At 31.6% G+C, this 20,104-nt stretch overlaps 1 protein-coding gene across 1 annotated transcript in view; it reads left to right on the top strand.

The window, feature by feature from the left end:
* Window positions 1–19,328, top strand: part of efna5b (ephrin-A5b) — a 131,503-nt gene extending 112,175 nt beyond the window's left edge. Inside the window, exons 3-5 of the mRNA XM_073819676.1 lie at window positions 9,602–9,667; window positions 9,884–9,961; window positions 14,232–19,328. Coding sequence (XP_073675777.1) covers window positions 9,602–9,667; window positions 9,884–9,961; window positions 14,232–14,356 — 269 coding nt within the window. The 3' untranslated portion in view covers window positions 14,357–19,328. The remainder of the gene's footprint in view (window positions 1–9,601; window positions 9,668–9,883; window positions 9,962–14,231) is intronic.
* Window positions 19,329–20,104: the final 776 nt, after the last annotated feature.

Below are 20,104 nucleotides of genomic sequence, written 5' to 3'. Positions count from 1 at the left end.
TCCTGCCTGCAGCTCTGCAGATAAACATAAAATCAGTAAATAACATGCTTACTGTGATTGCCAGGGTGTTGCTATGCGTTTACTAGGATGTTCTGTATGGTTTGCATGAAGTAGAATCTGTAGATGAACAGGAACTCTGGTAATCAGTAAATAACATGTTTACAGCAGGAAGAGGCTCTTTAGTGTGCCAGACACGCCACCTGAGGTCCATTTATAATGTGTTTCATGGCCTCCTTCTCCACTGATAGCCATTTAAAAAATACTTTATGCAACATATGTATTGCTAATATTTTATTACATCACAGTAGATGTTCATGGAGGCTTTTAAAATAGTGAATTAGCATTGTTGCCATAATGATGAAAGTCTCTGGTGTCTTGTAGAAATGAAAAGCACATTAAATCACATTGTGTTCCTCCAGACAACAGAGCAGTTGAAGTGATTTGGCAGAAATGAGAGCATGTTTAAACACATGATGAGCACCTGCTGCTGATCCACTGCATGGTGTGAATGAGCCTGTGTCGTCTCCTGTGAAAGTCCCACAATCATACTGAGATGGCAGAGAAGTGGAAATGTGTGTGTGTGTGTGTGTGTGTGTGTGTGTGTGTGTAAACAGTGTGTTATAAACTACCCAGTGTCTCAATAACTAGATTTTTGCATGATTGCGAGTTGTGCAAAAACCATGATACACTAGGAGATTCTTGATGGTTGCCAGATTGTTACTTTGCGGTTGCCAGAATGTGCTATTTATTGCTATATACACCTGTTAACCCGGAACACCTTCTCTCTCATACAGACACACACACTCTTTGACTTTCATTTGCATGTTCATGAAGAGCGAGACAGCAGCACTAAAGCGGAGAGGCAGATGAGGGCTGTGAGAAATGCTCTTCATCTCTGCTGATGCTATTAGTCGAGGCTCTTTATGGATGAGGACAAATTGAGAAAGCTCTGCCGCTGGCTACGGCGCTCAAAAGAGAGCACTGCATATTTAATAGCTCCGCATTTGTGTGTTGTCTTTGTCAAATGAAATAAATGCTGATTAGCATACTTGCCCGAAGGCTGGGCCGACTCTGACAGGAGCACGCGCTTGCCAGATTTCCGATCGGAATTTTTTTTTGATTATTAAGCTGCGTGCAGCAGCAGCTAAAGTGGCAGAGTTCCTGGAAATGTGTTCATTTCATTACAGTACACGTGAGTTTCACAGTGTAATCGAGAGGATACAAGAAAAAACTTGTTTCTGTTTACAACAGGTACATTGTTCTGCTACCTGGCAGTAAGAACTCTTATATGCTCATCAAGGCAGCATTTATTTGTTTAAAAATGCAGTAAAAAATGTAAAAATATGAAATATTATTACAGTATAAAATAGCTGTGTTCTATGTGAATATCTGTTGAAATGTAATTGATTGCTGTGATGAAAGCTGAATTTTCAGCATCATTACTCTTTAGTCTTCTGTGTCACATGATCCTTGAAATCATTCTAATATGCTCATTTGCTAACCAAGACTTTAGCAATTTAATGAAAATGCTAATGCTCAGTCGGTGATGAGTAATATTTAGCACATTTAGCAATGTTACAAAACTTTTGCGTTCCACCAGTAATGTTTGTGTCCGTTTGCAAATTTCTTGCATTTCCTGAGAAACTGTTCAATTGCAACATTATTGCTTTTTCTGCAAAATTTTGTTGATATTTTTTTGCATTCTGCGAGACATTCTGTTTGCTCACAAAACATTTTACTTGCAAAACATTTGCTTGCATTTTTTTTTGCATTTCCCAAAACTGTTCTCTCACAAAACATTTTTTTGCCTGCAAAATGTTTGCATTTCCTTATAAAGATTTTTATTTGTCAAACAATTTTTACTCGCAAAATATTGTTCACTCGCAAAATATTGTTTTTGCTTGCAAAATTTTGGCATTCCCTGAGAAAAACACTTGTTTACTTGCAAAACATTTGTTTTCAAAATTTTTGAGAAACTGTTTACTCGCAAAGCATTTGTTTGCTTGCAAAATTTTTGCATTCCCAATAAACTTTTTGCCTGCGTTTTGCAGAAAAAAACTTTGCATTTGTTCATGTGCAAAATGTTTGCACGATTTTAATTAGTCAAACAATTTTTACTTGCAAAAATATTGTTCACTTGCTAAATTTTTGCACTCCCCACAAAACTTTTTTGCTTGCAAAATTTTTGCATTCTGCAAGAAATGTTTTGCTCACAAACATTTGCTTGGAAAATTTTTTTGCATTCCCCAAAACTGTTCACTCACAAAACATTTTTTGCTTACAAAATGTTTGCATTTCCTGAGAAAGATTTTAATTTGTCAAACAATTTTTACTTGCACTCCCCACAAAACTTTTTTGCTTGCAAAACATTTGTTTGCTTGCAAAAGTTTTGCGTTGTCTAAGAAACTTTATTCCCCGAAAAACATGCAAAATGTTTGTTTGCAAAACATTTTACTTGCAAAACATTTGCTTGCAATTTTTTTTTTGCATTCCCCAAAACTGTTGACTCACTAAACAGTTTTTGCTTGCAAAATGTTTGCATTTCCGAGAAACTTTTTGCCTGCTAAACATGTGTTCACTTGCAAAATGTTTGCATTTCCTGAGAAAGATTTTAATTTTTCAGTTTTTATTTGCAAACTATTGTTTGCAAGAAACCTTTTTTGCTTGCAAAACATTTTTGCTTGCAAAATTTTTGTATTCCCAGAGAAACTGTTTTTGCTTTCAAAACACTTGTTTACTTGCAAAACATTTGTTTGCGAAATTTTTGAGAAACATCTGTTCGCTTGCAAAATTTTGCCATCCCCGAGAAACTTTTTCGTTTGAAAAACGCTTGTTTACTTGCAAATTTTTTGTTCCCCCAAAAAACATTTTTGCTTGCAAAACATTTGTTTGATTGCAAAATTTTTGCATTCTCCAAAATATTTGCTAAATATTTTTGTACTTGCAAAACATTCCCTGAGAAACAATTGAGAGTGTACAGGAAAACTTGTTTCTGTTTACAAATGGTACATTGTTCTGCTACCTGGCAGTAAGATGTTTTCGAAAGAACTCTCATATGCTCACCAAGGCTGTTTATTTGTTATAAAAATGAGAAATATTATTACAATTTAAAATGGCTGTTTTCTATGTGAATATATGTTAAAATCTAATTGATTGCTGTGATCAAAGCTGTATTTTCAGCATCATTACTCTAACCTTTAGTGTCACATGATCCTTCAGAAATCATTTTAATATGCTGATTTGCTGCTCAAGACTTTAGCAATTTAATGAAAAAAAATGTGTGTGCTCAGTGAATGATTCTGAGCCACTATAAGATAACAGTGTAATATTTAAAGGCATGAGAAACAATGATCGCATTAAGGCAATAGTACAGATGCAATTTTGATGCAAAACTGACCCTATTTACTTTCATAATGGTTTTAGTGCGCTGTTTCTGAAATCAGTTCTCCATGGATGAAATCAATTCCTGGCCTACATTTATTGTCCATCTGTTTCATTCATAAATGCAACACATTATGGAGGCAAACGGGTTGTGAATGTTGACTTTGAAGTGTTAAAAGACCGTTTGGACTGTAATATAGAAACTGTGCACATCCCACACACACACCACAGCACATTTCCACCAAAGATCACAGAATCAAATCCCATTTAGAGAGTAATTAGCCTTAATTAGTTCACACGTTGAACTTGCACTGTGCTGTCCGTCTTAATAAAGCTCACAGAATAACCTCAGATGAACGTAGAATTCCTCTGAGTTTTTTCTTTCACAGCTTGGGAGGATTCACATTTATGACTCAGTGAAAGGTCTATGGCTATGAAGAAGCAAAAATAGACATTAATAAGTCAAATGTTGACAGATGCATAGCTCATATCATTTGGGACATGATTCTTGGGAGATTTTGAAGTTCATATTGACATCGTTGGCTAATTTCTCTGACACTGTTCAAATCTGTCTTCTTTTTTCAAAGACAAATACTTTTGCATTCCACTGAGAAACTTTTGCACTCCCTTGCTTTCATTTGCAAATCAATTGTGATTCTCTTTAAATGTTTGCATTCTGCTTTGTGTTTGATCACAAACCTTTTGCATTCCACCAATAATCTGTGTTGGTTTGCGAACTACTTGCATTCCCTGGGAAACAATTCAATTGCAAAATGCTTGCTTTTCCTGATACATTTTGATGTTTGCCTTCTATGAGACATTGTTTGCTCACAAAACATGTTTACTTGCAAAACATTTGTTTGCTTGTAAAATGTTTGCATTCCCTGAGAAACAATTGCTTACTTGCAAAACATTTGCTCACATTTTATTTTGCATTCCCCAAGAAACTGTTTACTAACAAATGATTAGTTTGCTTGCAAAATGTTTGCATACCCTGGGTAACATTTTCATTTGTAAAACAATTTTTTACTTTGAAAATATTGTTTGAATTTTTGCACTCAAAATCTTTGCACTTCCCAAGAAACTTTTTCACTTGCAAAGCATTTGTTTGTTTGCAAAATGTTTGTGTTCTCTAAGAAACTTTGTTCCCCCAAAAACATTTTCTTTGGCAAAACATTTGTTTACATGCAAAACATCTTTACTTGCCAAACATTTTTGCTGGCAAAATTTTTGCTTTCCTTGAGAAACTGCAAAAACTTGCAAAACACTTGTTTACTTGCAAAAATTTCTGCATTCTCCAAAAAAAGTTGAAAAAATTTTTTGTACTTGCAAAATGTTCAAGAAACTGTTTACTTGCAAAACATTTGTTCGCTTGCAAATCTTTTGCATTCCCGAGAAACTTTTTCCATTTTTTTTCTCCTTCATTTTTACATTTCCTGAGAAACGGTTTACTCGCTAAACATTTGTTCGCTTGCAAAATTGTGGCATTCCCCAAGAAAAATTTGTTTAAAAAACTTGCTTGCAAAATCTTTGCATTACCCGAGAAACTTTTTCCCTTCAAAACATTTTAGTTGCAAAATTTTTGCATTGCCCACATTTTTTTTGATTGCAAAATGTTTGCATTCCCTGAGAAACATTTTTATTTGTCAAGAAATTGTTTACTTGCAAAAAATTTGTTTGCATGCAAAATGTTTGCATTCAGCGAGAAATGTTTTGCTCACAAAACACGTTTGCTTGCAAAAGCTTTTTTAAATTTTTGCATTCTCTAAAAAACTTTGTTCCCCAAAACATTTTTGTTTGAAAAATCTTTCATTTCCTGAGAAACTGTTTTCAATTGCAAAACACTTGTTTACTTGCAAAACATTTGTTTGCAAAATGTAGCATTCTGCAAGAAACCTTTTTGCTTGCAGGTTTACTTGCAAATGTTTTTTTTTTTTTTGAAGAATGTTTTTGTTTGCAAAACATTTCTGCTTGTAAAATTTTTGTTCTCAGAGAAATTGTTTTTCCTTGCTAAATTTTTGTTCCCCCAAAAAACTACTGCGCTTGCAAAACATTTTCGTTGCAAAATTGAGAAAAGTTTTGCTCACAAAATATTTGTTTGCTTGCAATATTTTACTTGCAACATTTTTGCACTTCCCAGGAAACGTTTTTGTTAAAAAAAATTATATGCTTGCAAAATGTTTGCATTCCGCGAGAAACGTTTTCACTTGCAAAACATTTACTTGCAAAATGTTAGTTTTTTTTGAGGAATGTTTTCTGCTTGTAAAATTTTTGTTCTCAGAGAAACCGTTTTCGCATGCAAAACATTTGTTTGCTTGCAAAATGTTTGCATTCTCCAAGAAACTTGCAAAATATTTCTGTACTTGCAAAACATGTTTGTTTGCAAAAACAATTTACTTGCAAAATATTTGCATTCCCTGAGAAACATTTTCATTTGTCAAACAATTGTTTACTTGCAAAGTTTTTGCTTTCCCCAAGAAACTTTTTCACTTGCAAAGCATTTGTTTGCTTGAGGAATTTTTGCATTCTCCAAGAAACTGTTTTGCGTTCCCAGAAAAGCATTGTTTTCACTTGCAAAACATTTGAGTTCACATTGTCTTTTTACAACACAAATGTGCGAGCAAACATGTTTTTCTCCTAGAAAAAGCAGTGAAATATCTCTTTTTTCCCCAACACCATGTCCTTTTAGGGCCTTTGTAAAATACGTCAGTCAGATCTCCATTTAATTCTGTTTCTGTCTAGGAGAAACAATCCAAATACTAAGGATGTCTTTGTGTGATTTTCTTTTTTTTTTATTTCCTACTGGACCTTAAATGTGGCATTCAAGAAACACGTCATACTTCGCCTAAAAATAAACTCGAGATGAAGTCACTCTATAATTTCAGCTGCGATTTTCCTCTTTTGAATTCCGTCTGGTGTATTTGTGCTCAAAACTCTCTGGGCCCGAATCGGCTGATAAACCAACAGACTGCTAGTGACAGAAAACCACAAATGACAGCGTGACGTTCCTCTCTTCACCCCGCAGGCGCCGCGTGTGTGTGTGTGCGCACACGCCCTTCAGATTCCACAGGAAAGGAGCAATTTCCTATTTCAGACCACAAAATACACCCGCAAGCCGCAGTTTTATAGTATAGTGTGTGTGTGTGTGTGTGTTTTAAGTCGATATCTTTCTCAGGTGCTCACAATTTCTTATCTCTTCTCTGTGTTTTACAGCATCCATCATCAGAATTAGTTTGCTTGCAAAGTTTTTACATTCCTGAGAAACTTTTAGCTTGCAACATTTTTTGTTTACTTGCAAAACACTTGCAAAATTGTTACGTTTCCTGAGAAAAAAAAAATCGTTATAAAAACTTTTGTTTGCAAAATATTTTACTTGCAACATTTTTGCATTCCTTCAGAAATGTTGGTTTTGCTGGCTAAATTTTAGTTTTTATTGAAATGTTGCAAAAAATGTTGCAATTTTATTTGCATTGTTCGAAAACATTTGTTTGCTTGCAAAATGTTTGCATTCTGCTATTTTTTTTTGTTTACTCACAAAACATTTGTTCACTTGCAAAGCGTTTGCATTCTCTGAGAAACATTTTCACTTGTCAATTTTTAGCTCGCAAAGTTCTTGCATTCCCAAGAAACTTTTTGCTTGGAAAATTTTTGTTTACTTGCAAAACACTTAAGTTCTTTGAGAAACTGTTTACTCTTCAAAACTTCGCTTGCAAAACTTTTGCATTCCTTGAGAAATGTTGGTTTTGCTTGCTACATTTTTGTTTTTAGAGAAATGATGTTTTTTTCCTGCAAAACATGTTGCAAAATATTTGCATTTTAAGAAACTTTATCGCATATAAAACATTTGTTTGGCGCGCAAAATTTTTCCATTCTCCAAAAAAAATTGTAAATGTTTACTTGCGAAAATTGTTTGCTTCCCAAAATTTGTTTACTTGCAAAATGTTTGCATTCCCTGAAAAAAAAATTCATTTGACAATGTTTGTGCTAGAATTTTTTTTTCGTTCTCTCACAAAACATTTGTTTACTTTCAAAGTGTTTGCATTCCCTGAGAAACATTTTCATTTGACAAACAATGTTTTACTTGCAAAATATTGTTAGCTTGCAAAATTTTTGCATTCCTTGAGAAATGTTGGTTTTGCTTGCTAAATTTAGTTTTTTGAAGAAATGTTTTTTCTTGCAAAACATGTTGCAAAATATTTGCATTTTGAGAAGCTTTATCGCTTGCAAAACATGTTCGCCTCGCAAAAATTTTTCATTGTCTAAGAAAATTTCAAAATATTTACTTGCAAAAAACATTTGTTTGCAAAATGTTTACATTCCCCGAGAAGCGTTTTCATTTGTGCTTGAAAAACATGTTTAATTGCAATTTTTTTTGCATTCCCTGGCTGTTTTAATTAGCAAAATCTTTACGTTCTGCAGGAAACTTGCAAAATATGTTTGCCTGCTAAATTTAGCAAACCATTTGTTCATTTGCAAAAATGTTTGCATTGCTTGAGAAAAGTTTTTGTTTGCAAAATGTTTACGTTCTCTGTGAAACTGTTTACTCTCAAAACATTTGTTTGCTTGAGATAATTTTTCATTTTAAAAATGTTTGTTTTACTTGCAAAATGTTTTGCATTCCTTCAGAAATGTTGGTTTTGCTGGCTAAATTAAATTTTTATTGAAATGTTGCAAAAAATGTTGCAATTTTATTTGCATTGTTCGAAAACATTTGTTTGCTTGCAAAATGTTTGCATTCTGCTATTTTTTTTTTTGTTTACTCACAAAACATTTGTTCACTTGCAAAGCGTTTGCATTCTCTGAGAAACATTTTCACTTGTCAATATTTAGCTCGCAAAGTTCTTGCATTCCCAAGAAACTTTTTGCTTGGAAAATTTTTGTTTACTTGCAAAACACTTAAGTTCTTTGAGAAACTGTTTACTCTTCAAAACTTCGCTTGCAAAACTTTTGCATTCCTTGAGAAATGTTGGTTTTGCTTGCTACATTTGTGTTTTTAGAGAAATGTTGTTTTTTTCCTGCAAAACATGTTGCAAAATATTTGCATTTTAAGAAACTTTATCGCGTATAAAACATTTGTTTGGCGCGCAAAATTTTTCCATTCTCCAAAAAAAATTGTAAATGTTTACTTGCGAAAATTGTTTGCTTCCCAAAATTTGTTTACTTGCAAAATGTTTGCATTCCCTGAGAAAAAAATTCATTTGACAAACAATGTTTTACTTGCAAAATATTGTTAGCTTGCAACATTTTTGCATTCCTTGAGAAATGTTGGTTTTGCTTGCTAAATTTAGTTTTTTGAAGAAATGTTTTTTCTTGCAAAATATTTGCATTTTGAGAAGCTTTATTGCTTGCAAAACATGTTCGCCTCGCAAAAATGTTTCATTGTCTAAGAAAATTTCAAAATATTTACTTGCAAAAAACATTTGTTCGCAAAATGAGAAGCGTTTTCATTTATGTTTGAAAAACATGTTTAATTGCAATTTTTTTTTGCATTCCCTGGCTGTTTTAATTAGCAAAATCTTTACGTTCTGCAGGAAACTTGCAAAATATGTTTGCCTGCTAAATTTAGCAAACCATTTGTTCATTTTTTGTTTGCAAAATGTTTACGTTCTCTGTGAAACTGTTTACTCTCAAAACATTTGTTTGCTTGAGATAATTTTTCATTTTAAAAATGTTTGTTTTACTTGCAAAATGTTTTGCATTCCTCAAGAAATTTTGGTTTTGCTTGCTAAATTTTTAGAGAATTTTTTTTCTTGCAAAATTTCTGTTGTCTGAGAAACTCTCAAATCATTTGTTCACTTGCAAAAGTTTTTCTTTTAAAGTTTCTTTTTTCCAATTTTTTTACCACTTTATTGCTTGTAAAACATTTGCTCGCCTCGTAAAACTTTTCCATTCTCTATTTTTTTTTAATGTTTACTTGCAAAAACAAGAAACTCTATTTTCACTACATTTTTGCATTCTCCAAGAGGTTTGCGTTCTCTTTTTGCTTTTTTGCTAAATGTTTGCATTCCCTGACTGTTTTTGTTTGCAAAACACTTGTTCACTGGCAAAACATGTTTGCTTGCAAAATTTAGCAAACCATTTGCAAAACATTCTCCAAAAAATTAGTTTTTTGCATACAAAATATACCCGCAAGCCACAGTTTTATAGTATAGCGTGTGTAGCTTGAGTTGATATCTCTGTGTGTACTCACCTTTTCTTATCTGTTCTCTGTGTTTTACAGCATCCATGATCACAGAAACCGGGAGAAGGTCGTGTCTCAAGCTGAAAGTGTTCGTGAGACCACCAAGTAAGTGTCACCGACTACAAAACACATGTACGAATGTGTCTGAGGCATTTGGTTTGGAAACTCCCATGCCTTTCAATGCAACACACTTTAATGGACATTAACTGCAGGTGAACTGCTTCTGTGTGCTTTCCTTTGATTGGCAGGTGGGTCGGGCTGCTGAATTACCACTAACATGATTGGCTTACGGTATCTTTTTCATTTCTCCTGTTTTTGTAGATGGCTGCGAGAAAACCATAGGCGTTCATGACCGCGTTTTTGTCGATGACAAAGTAGACAATGCATTAGAACCAAGAGGTCAGTATGGCTTGAAATCACCTTGGCTTTGTTCAGTCTGTGTGCTTTAATTCCTCTAATCACTCTGTGCATGTGTGTTAATGTACCTCCATTTGAGTTGCGCCTGTGGCTTCTCTGACACTTCAAACCACAAAGACTGTTTTATTTATGCATGAGGTACACATCGTATTAATAATGCATTCTCTTGTAATAGCTGAGGGCTGTCTGTCAACATCTCCACCCTGTGCACAAGCAATTAAGTGACCAGAAATTAGCCATGTGACCTTTCAGTCAGTCAGTGTCTATCGTGCCTTCCAGCTGAAATGCATGGATTGCATTTACACACACTGTATCAATATATGCATGCCATGGCCGTGGGAAGAATTAAGATCCAAAACTTGGATATGCACGATGGGTTCGTGCCAAATTAGCAGTGTCACGTGGGACGATGCCAAGCTTGTTTTGGCTTCTGCCTGATAAAACCCATTACATCCAAACACATGGCACTTACTAACATATGCACGACTCTCGGCTCCTAATATTTATTGCCATTACTGTCACGCCAGCTTTGACTTTCATGGTGTCATGATCAAACATTGGAGCTGCATTCAAATTCAAGATGAGATGAAAGACAAAGGAAAAATCTGATTGTCGACTATTGGTGTAAAGTCTTAAATGCTCACTGAGACACGAAATGACTGCCTGACTGTGACCAACCACCATTTGTTTTACGAATCCATCCAAAACTATGAATTCAGTCATTAAAATGTCACAGATAATCTGGATCAAAATAATTTGAGAGTAGTGCTGTATACTTAAACAGCATTTCACCATTTAGTTTAAGAAAACTTATCAAATCCACACAGAGAAATTCAATACAACCTGCTAAAATTAGTCTTGTTAAAAGGTTGGTTAAACTCGAAGAAATTGTGACAGAAATATTTACTATTGTACAATAAAATGTACTTCTCAAAATAATAATGATAAAAATATTGGTACAGTTTATGAAAGCATTATTTTTTTAAATGGTTTAATAAACTGTATTCTTGATTTAAATGGCAAAGCTCAGTTTCATAGCAAAAAAATATATACATTTTGAAATTTAATTCAAATGCATTTTAAAATATTGATTAAATTGTTAAAGTTGCATGCATTCATTTGCATTATTTTTTTTTAAATCAAAACAACAACAGATTTTTAAATGTTTAATTGTTTAAAAAAAGTTTATGAATTCCATTCAATTTTAATAATAAAAAAGCAAACCTAATTAAAGTAAATATAAATGAGAAATGTTGTCTTTTCAACTAGCTGAAATTAAAATGAAAGTTTAATTTCACACATTTCATTTTTTGTTTTAATAAAATTTTGTTCTACAAATTCAATTAGACGTATATATAAACAATGTAACGTAAAATGTTACATTTTATATATATATATATATATATATATATATATATATATATATAATTTTTAATAAAGTAATTTTGAATTACTTTAACTAAAATAAAAATGAAAATATAACAATATAAAATTTTATTAAAATATTATGTCTACATAGATTTAAAATTTTTTCCAGTTGTGATTTTTATAAAATTTTGATAGAAATGCCTTTTCAACTAGCTGAAATAAGTGTTAAAAGTTTATTTTCACACATTTCACTTTTTTATTTAATTTTTAATATTTCAATTTTTATTTTAGTTAGTTTTATAAAATTAGTTTTTTTTAAACAAAAAATATTTCAAATGCATTTTAAAATATTGATTAAATTGTTAAAGTTGCATGCATTCATTTGCATTAATTAATTTTTTTAAATCAAAACAACAACAGATTTAAAAAAAAAAAATGTTTAATAATTAAAATTGTTTAAAGTTTATGAATTTCATTAAATTTTAATAATAAAAAAGCAAACCTAATTAAAGTAAATATTCCATTAAAATGGAAAACACTGTTTGGCAAAAAATTTAATTGTGTTAAATTGTAAAAGATTGACTAAAGTTTTTGATGATAAAGCTGTATTAAATCACAAAACACGTTATAATTTAATTTCATTATTCTTAAAATTTTAATAAATTATTAACTTAAAGTTTAATTAATTGAATTTATTAGCCATGCTTTCTGATTAATAAAATAAACTTAAAATTTTAAATTAAATAATTCAAATGGAAAACATGGAATTTGAAAAAAAAAATAAAAATTGGTGAAAAAAGTAAGATTTTATTAGGAAACTTTATTTGTAAACTTTGTCATCTGTAGATATACACATTATTTTAATTTTAGACATTCCACTAATCATAATGAACTTCTTTACAACTATGTGTTATTAGTAGACTATCAGGTTAGGGTCAGTAGAAAAAAAAACTGACATAGTTGAAAAGTTACTGATTTTGAGTTACTGTTTTACATGTCTAAACTGGACTATTAAAATAAAGTGTTAGAATTTCACCGGCTTAGAAAGCCAAGAGCACAGCCAATTTCAATTCAGTGAGTGGACAGTGAGCGACTGATGGTGAAAAACTGTTAAAAACGCACGTTTATATCAATTAGCACTGCAGATAGTGTCAGTGTAGTTGAACACAGTATTGTTTTCCCATGCATTTTCACCTTGCCAACACACACCCACCCAGGCCTGAGTTCTGGCAGGCGCCGTGTCATGATGGAGGCATTGATTTATTAGTCCAGATCCCCACTGAGAGGCTGGAGGTGTCTGTCTGCCCGCCTGAATGAGCCAGCAAACTGCTCTGTCCTCCCAAGCATATTTATCTGTCTCTTTTAGCGCCACACCTGTCCGTTTCCCCCGCTGACGTCCTCAGAGAGACGCCGTGCTTTCCAAAGCCATATCACGCTCACTGATGATAACCGCAGTCTGTGTGTCTGCACCAATAAACCAGCCCTGCCTCCATTATTACCACTGCATTCGGCCTTATTTACTGCCTCAAGTTCAGATGGCAAATGGACATGCACTAGTCTGACTTTAGTATCATTGAGATACTGATCTAGTTTTTATTAGTATTTGTGACCCTGGACCACAAAACCAGTCTTAAATAGCAAAGTTACTTTTGTAACAATAGTCAAAAATCAGCAATATTTTGATCAGTATTATGCATTGCTTAGAACTTAATTTGGACAACTTTAAAGGTGATTTAGATTTTTTTTTTTTTTTGCACCCTCCAGGGTCACATTTTAAATTAGTTTATGTTTTAGTATTTTTTTTTAATTACCACTGTGTGTATATTTATATAAAATTAATAAAACACATAATATAAAAACAAAAACTCTATAATTAATAAATAAATAATAGAGTGTATACATTATTTAAAATTGTACTATTTCACAAAATAATGAAAGAATTTGTTTTAATTAATTTGTTCCATAATTTTATAAATTCATGCACTGTATAAATTTGTAATATATAAACATATTAAATATTTTTATTCATTAATAATAAACTTAGTATATAAACACATTTTAATAATACATAATTTTTTTACATATTAATTTTATGTTTCCACAAAATATTAAAATAAATTTTTTATTTGTAAATTTTTGTAAATTCAGGCTCTGTATATATTTTTATTAAACCAATTAGTTTATTTTTTAAAAACACATCTTAGTTTTTATAACGTTTTACACATCAAGTGAAACAATGTAAATGAGAAATGTTGCCTTTTCAACAAGCTGAAATTTAAATTAAAGTTAAGTTTAATTTCTCACATTTTTGGTCTAATTAAACACTAAACACTTTGTTTTATGAATTCAGTTGATTAGACATTTTCCATTAAAGTTTATATATAATTTAACAATGTTTTCATATTTTTTAAAGTTTTATTAAATTAGTTTTTAATTTTTTCAGTCTTATAAAATGAATATATCATGTGAAATGTTGTCTTTTTAACCAGCTGAAAAAATAAACATTTTAATTAAACACACTTTGTTCTATGAATTCAATTGATTAGACATTCTTTTTCATCACTAAAATTATGTAAACGTTACATTATAAATATATATAAGTAATTTTGAATTACTTTATTTTTATATTTTCATTTTTATTTTAGTTAAAAAAAATTTGTACATTTTTTTTAGTTGTGATTTTTATAATATTTTGATAAAAATGTAAATGAGAAAAGTTGCCTTTTCATCTAGCTGAAATAAAAAATTTGTTTAATTTCACATTTTTATTTTAATTATATATTAATACATGAACATTACAATAGAAAACTGAATTTTGAGGAGGGAAAGAGATGTACATTTTATATAGATAACTGATACCTTTTTTTGCTCTGCTTACTCCCAGACGACACCAGTCACGAGGCCGAACCGTCCCGGAGCGACGTGTCGACTTCAGGCCTGCGGCACCAAACGTCACGCCCCCTGCTGGCCCTTCTGCTGCTCTGCATCTCTGTGTTCCTCACCTTATAGCCCTTCACCTGCCCCTCAAGCAGCCCTCGCCAAACCCCACCTGCGTCCCAGCGGCCGGCGCCGGGGAGGGCTCCACATCCACCAGGAACACTTCTGCTGCGCTTTTGTTTTGTTTTCCAATATTTAAGTGGTCCTTCGCCATCTTTGATTAAGAAAAGTCGATTCGAAAGAAGAAATGCAGATCGCCTGTTTAAACCAACGACCAATCAGCAGCGGCGGCCGGTCGCTGGGGATTGGCTGCCGGAAGGAAGAGGGCGGAGTCACATATTTGATTAGGGTCCATTGGGAGCAAGCGGCTCTTTTAGTGAGTAATTAGCGCAAGTGTTTAAAAACGCCGAAGGCCCTGTGAGAACTGCAGGTTTTTAGCTGGGCGTCACATTAAACAGACATAAACATCAACCCGAGTTCACCGGCTCTGCTGTTAGCGATACATATATATACACAATACACACAAAGACTCTTGCCTTTCGTCCTTCGTCTGCCTTTCCTTAACAAATTGCAGAATCCATCAGAAGAAACGGTCTGTTAAGCGTCTCGCCGCAGGATTTTTCCTAATCGAAGGAAGACACTGGTTAGTTAGTCTGAATTTGGATTTGATTCTTTACTGCAATTTAAGGGACTTGTCTTAGTAGACCACACCACTTAAAAAACAATAACAATGATTTTGTATTTTGTAAGATAAACTTAACTGCAACATAAATATCTATATTTTTCCTATGACCTTTTATCAATTGATATGAGATATCAACATTAACGGATCATGGAAATTCTTTTGCTGTCATAACTGTGTGTCCGACTCTGTTAGGAACCAAATATGAAATATGGACTCCGTACGATGTTTTCCCTCTTTACGTGAGTGGAAAAAAAGTAAAGGTTTGTTTGAATAGGCCTTATACTGTACACAATACTAATATCTCCTGGAAGTGCGTCGAATGAAGCATTTCCATTGGGGAAATAAAGTTTAGTTTTGTTTATTTCATTAATGCATTTGTTTGTTCTGTAGCTGTTAATCGGTGCAGTTCTGACTCGTTTAATATGCTGATGCGACATACGCAAGACATTACAACATGGGCATTGTCCTCCCAAAGCCTTACATACGATGGAGGAACCAATGGGTGAATCTCACCAAACCACTATTTCACCCCACAATCCAAAAATTGTGCTTTGCACAAACAAAATGAAGCATATTTAAGGACGATTCATTTTTCCTTGTTTTAAAACTAAAGTTTGGGATCAGTAAGATTTTTTGATTTTTAAAGAATTATTATCTGCTCATCAAGGCTGCATTTATTTGATCAAAAATACAGAAAAAAAATTAATATTGTGAAATATTATTACAGTTTGAAATAATGGTGTTCTATAGTAATATATTTTAAAATATAATTTATTCCTGTGATGCAAAGCTGATTTTCTTCAAAAAAATTCTAATATGCTGATTAGTTACTGTTAGTATCAATGTTGGGAACAGTTGTGTTGCTTAATTTTTCTTTGGATTCCTAATGAATAAAAGCTTAGCATTTATTTAAAATCTAAATCGTTTCTAACAATATAAGTCTTTGCTATCACTTTTTATCAATTTAACACTGATTTAACATTTTGCTGAGTAAAAGTATTAATTTCTTTCAAAAACTGACCCCAAACTTTTAGAGGGTAGTTATTATTTTTGCAAAAGATATTTTAAACTATTTTAAATCAACACTGTTCTTTTTAACTTTTTAATTTGTTAAAGAATCCAACAAAATTTTAAGCAGTGTTTTCAACACTGATAATAAATCAGCGTATTCGAATGATTTCTGAAGGATCGTGACACTGAAGACTGGAGTAATGATGCTGAAAATGTAGCTTTGTGTCACAGGAATAAATTACATTTTAAAATATATTCACATAGAAAATGGTTACTTTAATTTAAAATAATATTTCACAATATTACAGTTTTTTCTGTATTCTGGATCAAACAAATGCAGCCTTAATGAGCATAAGAAACGTCTTTAAAAAACATTAAAATCATACTGATCCCAAACTTTTGAATATATATATATTAGGTTTTACTTCACAGACATTTCCATTACCCCTAAATTACAAAGCAATGAAGTGCAAAAATATAAATACAAGTAAAATACTAGTAAAATAAAAAAATAATAAACATTTAAAGAAATAAAAAAATTACTAGTTTAACTAGTTTATTTGCAAAAACATACAACTCTGTTTTTAACAATTTTCAAAAATCAATCTCAGTAAAACTGCAGCTGGGTTTTTTGATACAGCTAACTAACAATGAAACACAATAACAGGATAAAATAATAAAAAACATGATATTTGAACATTTTTGAAAAAGCTCTATATGTATATATATAATTAAGAGATTATTTGCAAAAAAACATGTTTTTTATCATTTTATCATGATTTTCTTTGCTCAAAAATATGAATAAAAATATAGCTAAAACACAATACAAACATGATAAAAACATGATATTTGAACATTTTTGAAAAAGCTCTATATGTATATATATAATTAAGAGATTATTTGCGAAAAAACATGTTTTTTATCATTTTATCATGATTTTCTTTGCTCAAAAATATGAATAAAAATATAGCTAACAATAAAACACAATACAAACATGATTTTTGAACATTTTAAAAAAAAATCTGTTTTTGTAAATAAACTTCATAATATAATTATAATTAAGATACAAAATCATCTGTAACTTTACAATAAGGTCTCTTTTGTTAACATTATCTAACAAATGCATCAGACTTTATAAATCTTTGTTAATATTAAATACAGTTCATGTCAGTTCACATTAACTTATGTTAACATTCAAGTTTTGATTTTAAAATGCATGAGTAAATGTTCAAATTAACATGATCTAAGACTCATAAATGCTGTCAATTTTCTTCAAATCGATTGTTAATAAATGCAACCTCGTTGTAAAGTACATCGAGAATAATGGAAACTACCGAATTAAATGGTCCTGCAAAAGCCTTCGTTTTGTTTATGACAAATATAATTTTGTGTGGTGAAATGTGTACCGAAAAATGTGTTTTTGTGAGATTCACCCAGACTGTAGTTTGCCTGGTTACCCGCTCCGTCGCTGTTTCAGTTTAAGAGCCGAAATCAGAGCTTCGTTCAGAGACAGGAGATATCCGAGCTGTTAAAGCAGAAGTGCGTATTCCTGACAATAAACAATACTGGGGACTTTCAAACAGTCACAAATTGGATAATCGTTTCTGCCTTTCTGACTCTCACTAGTCCTGTTTGTTTTTGTTAACGAAGCGATTTCAGCGGCTCAAGCTTTGCCACATCAGGACTAGAGGAAACACACCATATGTGCTCCGATTCATGGTTTACATTAGAAACCATGAGGAAAAACTTTTGAAAAAAAAAAAAAAAAAAATCAGCTTCAGTAGTATTTGTATCATTTGTACTCCAATTATTACCATTAATACCACGCTTTGTACACACTTTGAACTGGGAAACAGAATCAGCTTATTAAATGGATACTGTGTATCCTGAAGTAGTCAAAAATATAACATTATAGTGTTAGAATACTACTTGGTTTTTTTTGTACCTTTCTGGAGGACGAGGAAAAATAGACACGTCATAAAACATTAATTATTACGATTAATTATTATTATTCAGCATCACTGTTATTTGTTATTATGGATACCACATTAAATGTTATGATCAAAATGTGTTGTACATAATGTTTGATATTAAGGTATTAATTTGATTCACATGTCTTTTCTAAAAAAAAAAAAAAAAAAAGAGTGCAAAACTGAGCAAAGATAAGCGTTGGGATGTTTGTACAGACAAACGCAGCCAATCAGAGGCCACCTTTGAAGCCTTGAGCCAATAGGAAGGCTTCATCCGATTTTGCCAACGTTTTTCCCGGATGGAGTTCAAAGGTGCAGCGTTTGTTCAGATGATGGTGGTGTGTTTGCCGGACTGTCTGTGATTTTTAACGGAAGGAACTTGCTGGTTTCATAACGTGGCATGTGCATGGACTTGATAATGAAAAAACATGTTAAATAAAGTGTTCTTTTGGCTGTTTTCACCTCTTCTTTTCTCGACATGTTCGTGTGTGTTGTAGTTCCACTGAAACGAGAAGGTCATGCAGGAAAGTGCTGTAGTTTTTGCTTCAGAATGTCTGCTGCAGAGAAGCTTCTAGAGATGTTTGTGTTTTTTGGTTTTCAATAGTTTTGAGAATAAATCATCTGTCATCAGTCATGAGTTCACATCAACAGAGCGCTGCAAAATGACTCTCTCTGTCAGCGTCCGGTGAGAACCAGTTCAGTTTGTGTTTGTGTTTGTGTGTGTGAAATTGAACTGAACTGAAACAGGATGTTGAATTGAATTTAAAAGGACAAAATGCATTACGCTAATTTATTCAGTTTAATGGTAACACTTTACAGTAAGGTTTTATTTAACTATTTCAATGCATTAGCAATGCATCTTTTACATCTTTAATAAAAATACAACTTTAACCATTGCTAGTCCATGACAGATCAAGTTCAATAAATAACATTAATATATACAACTTTTGATTTTAATAATGTATTAGTAAAGTCAACATTAACGTTAATGTTAACTAATAGAACCTTACTGTAAATTGTGACATTTTTTATTTTTCTAACAGACAATCTTTTTATCTTTAGATCTATTCATAAAATATGAAAAATGCCTGAGAACCTTGTGTACTAATAATAAGCTTGTGGCAGACAACTTTATGAGGCATTACCTGGCTTTGATTCATTTTAAGGTCCGTAAAAACATTTTATAACAAACTTAAACATTAGATGATGTTTATTGTAATATTGCATTTATATTTAGTTTTAAAATATAGCCCATTGTTTTATAGTATTGTTAATTTTTTTAATATTACTTGATAAATATTATGTATATTTATAACAATCAATACAGAAATACAAAAATTGTTACAAATAAAATAAATGCATTATAATTATATATGATTTTTTTTTAAAACCTCACAGAATATATATATATATATATATATATATATATATATATATATATATATGCTGCCATAATGCAATTAATCACATCCAAAATATTTTTTTTATGTAATGTGTGTACTGTGTATATTTGTTATGTACTGTATATATAAATACACACACATGCATATATTTAAGAAAAAAATATTTTTAAATATTAAAAATATTTATATATAATATTAATGTTATGAATATAAATATATACATTACATATTTTGAAAATATTTATTTGTGTGTGTGTGTCTTTATGTATACTTAAATATGCACAGTATACAGGCACATGTAAACAAAAACTTATTTTGGATGTGATTAATCGCGACTAATCGTTTGACAGCACTGTTATACTGTTATACAGGCATTATATATATTTACAATTTGATTTGATCCTTTCTAAAAAAAAATAAAAAAAAGCAAAACTGAGCAACGTAAAATGTTGGGATTGTTGTTTTGTACAGACAATCTCAGCCAATCAGAGGTTACCTTTAAACTGCGTTCTGAATTCCTGAGCCAATAGGAACGCTTCATCCATTTTTAAATCTCCCGCCAACGGTTTTGGTTTCTGTGAGTTCATAAGTTCACATATAAAACTTAATTTCTATACATTATTACAAAAAAAAAATTTATATATATATATATATATATATATATATATTTTTTTTTTTTTTTTTCACAGAAAAATGGATGAAGCGTTCCTATTGGGTCAGGGATTCAGAAGGCAGTTTAAAGGTGGCCTCT

The sequence above is a fragment of the Garra rufa genome, chromosome 15, assembly GCF_049309525.1.
Source record: "Garra rufa chromosome 15, GarRuf1.0, whole genome shotgun sequence".
Taxonomy (NCBI): Eukaryota; Metazoa; Chordata; class Actinopteri; order Cypriniformes; family Cyprinidae; genus Garra; species Garra rufa.
Note: the sequence above shows the minus strand (reverse complement) of the source record. Positions and strands in the feature narration are given on the sequence as shown.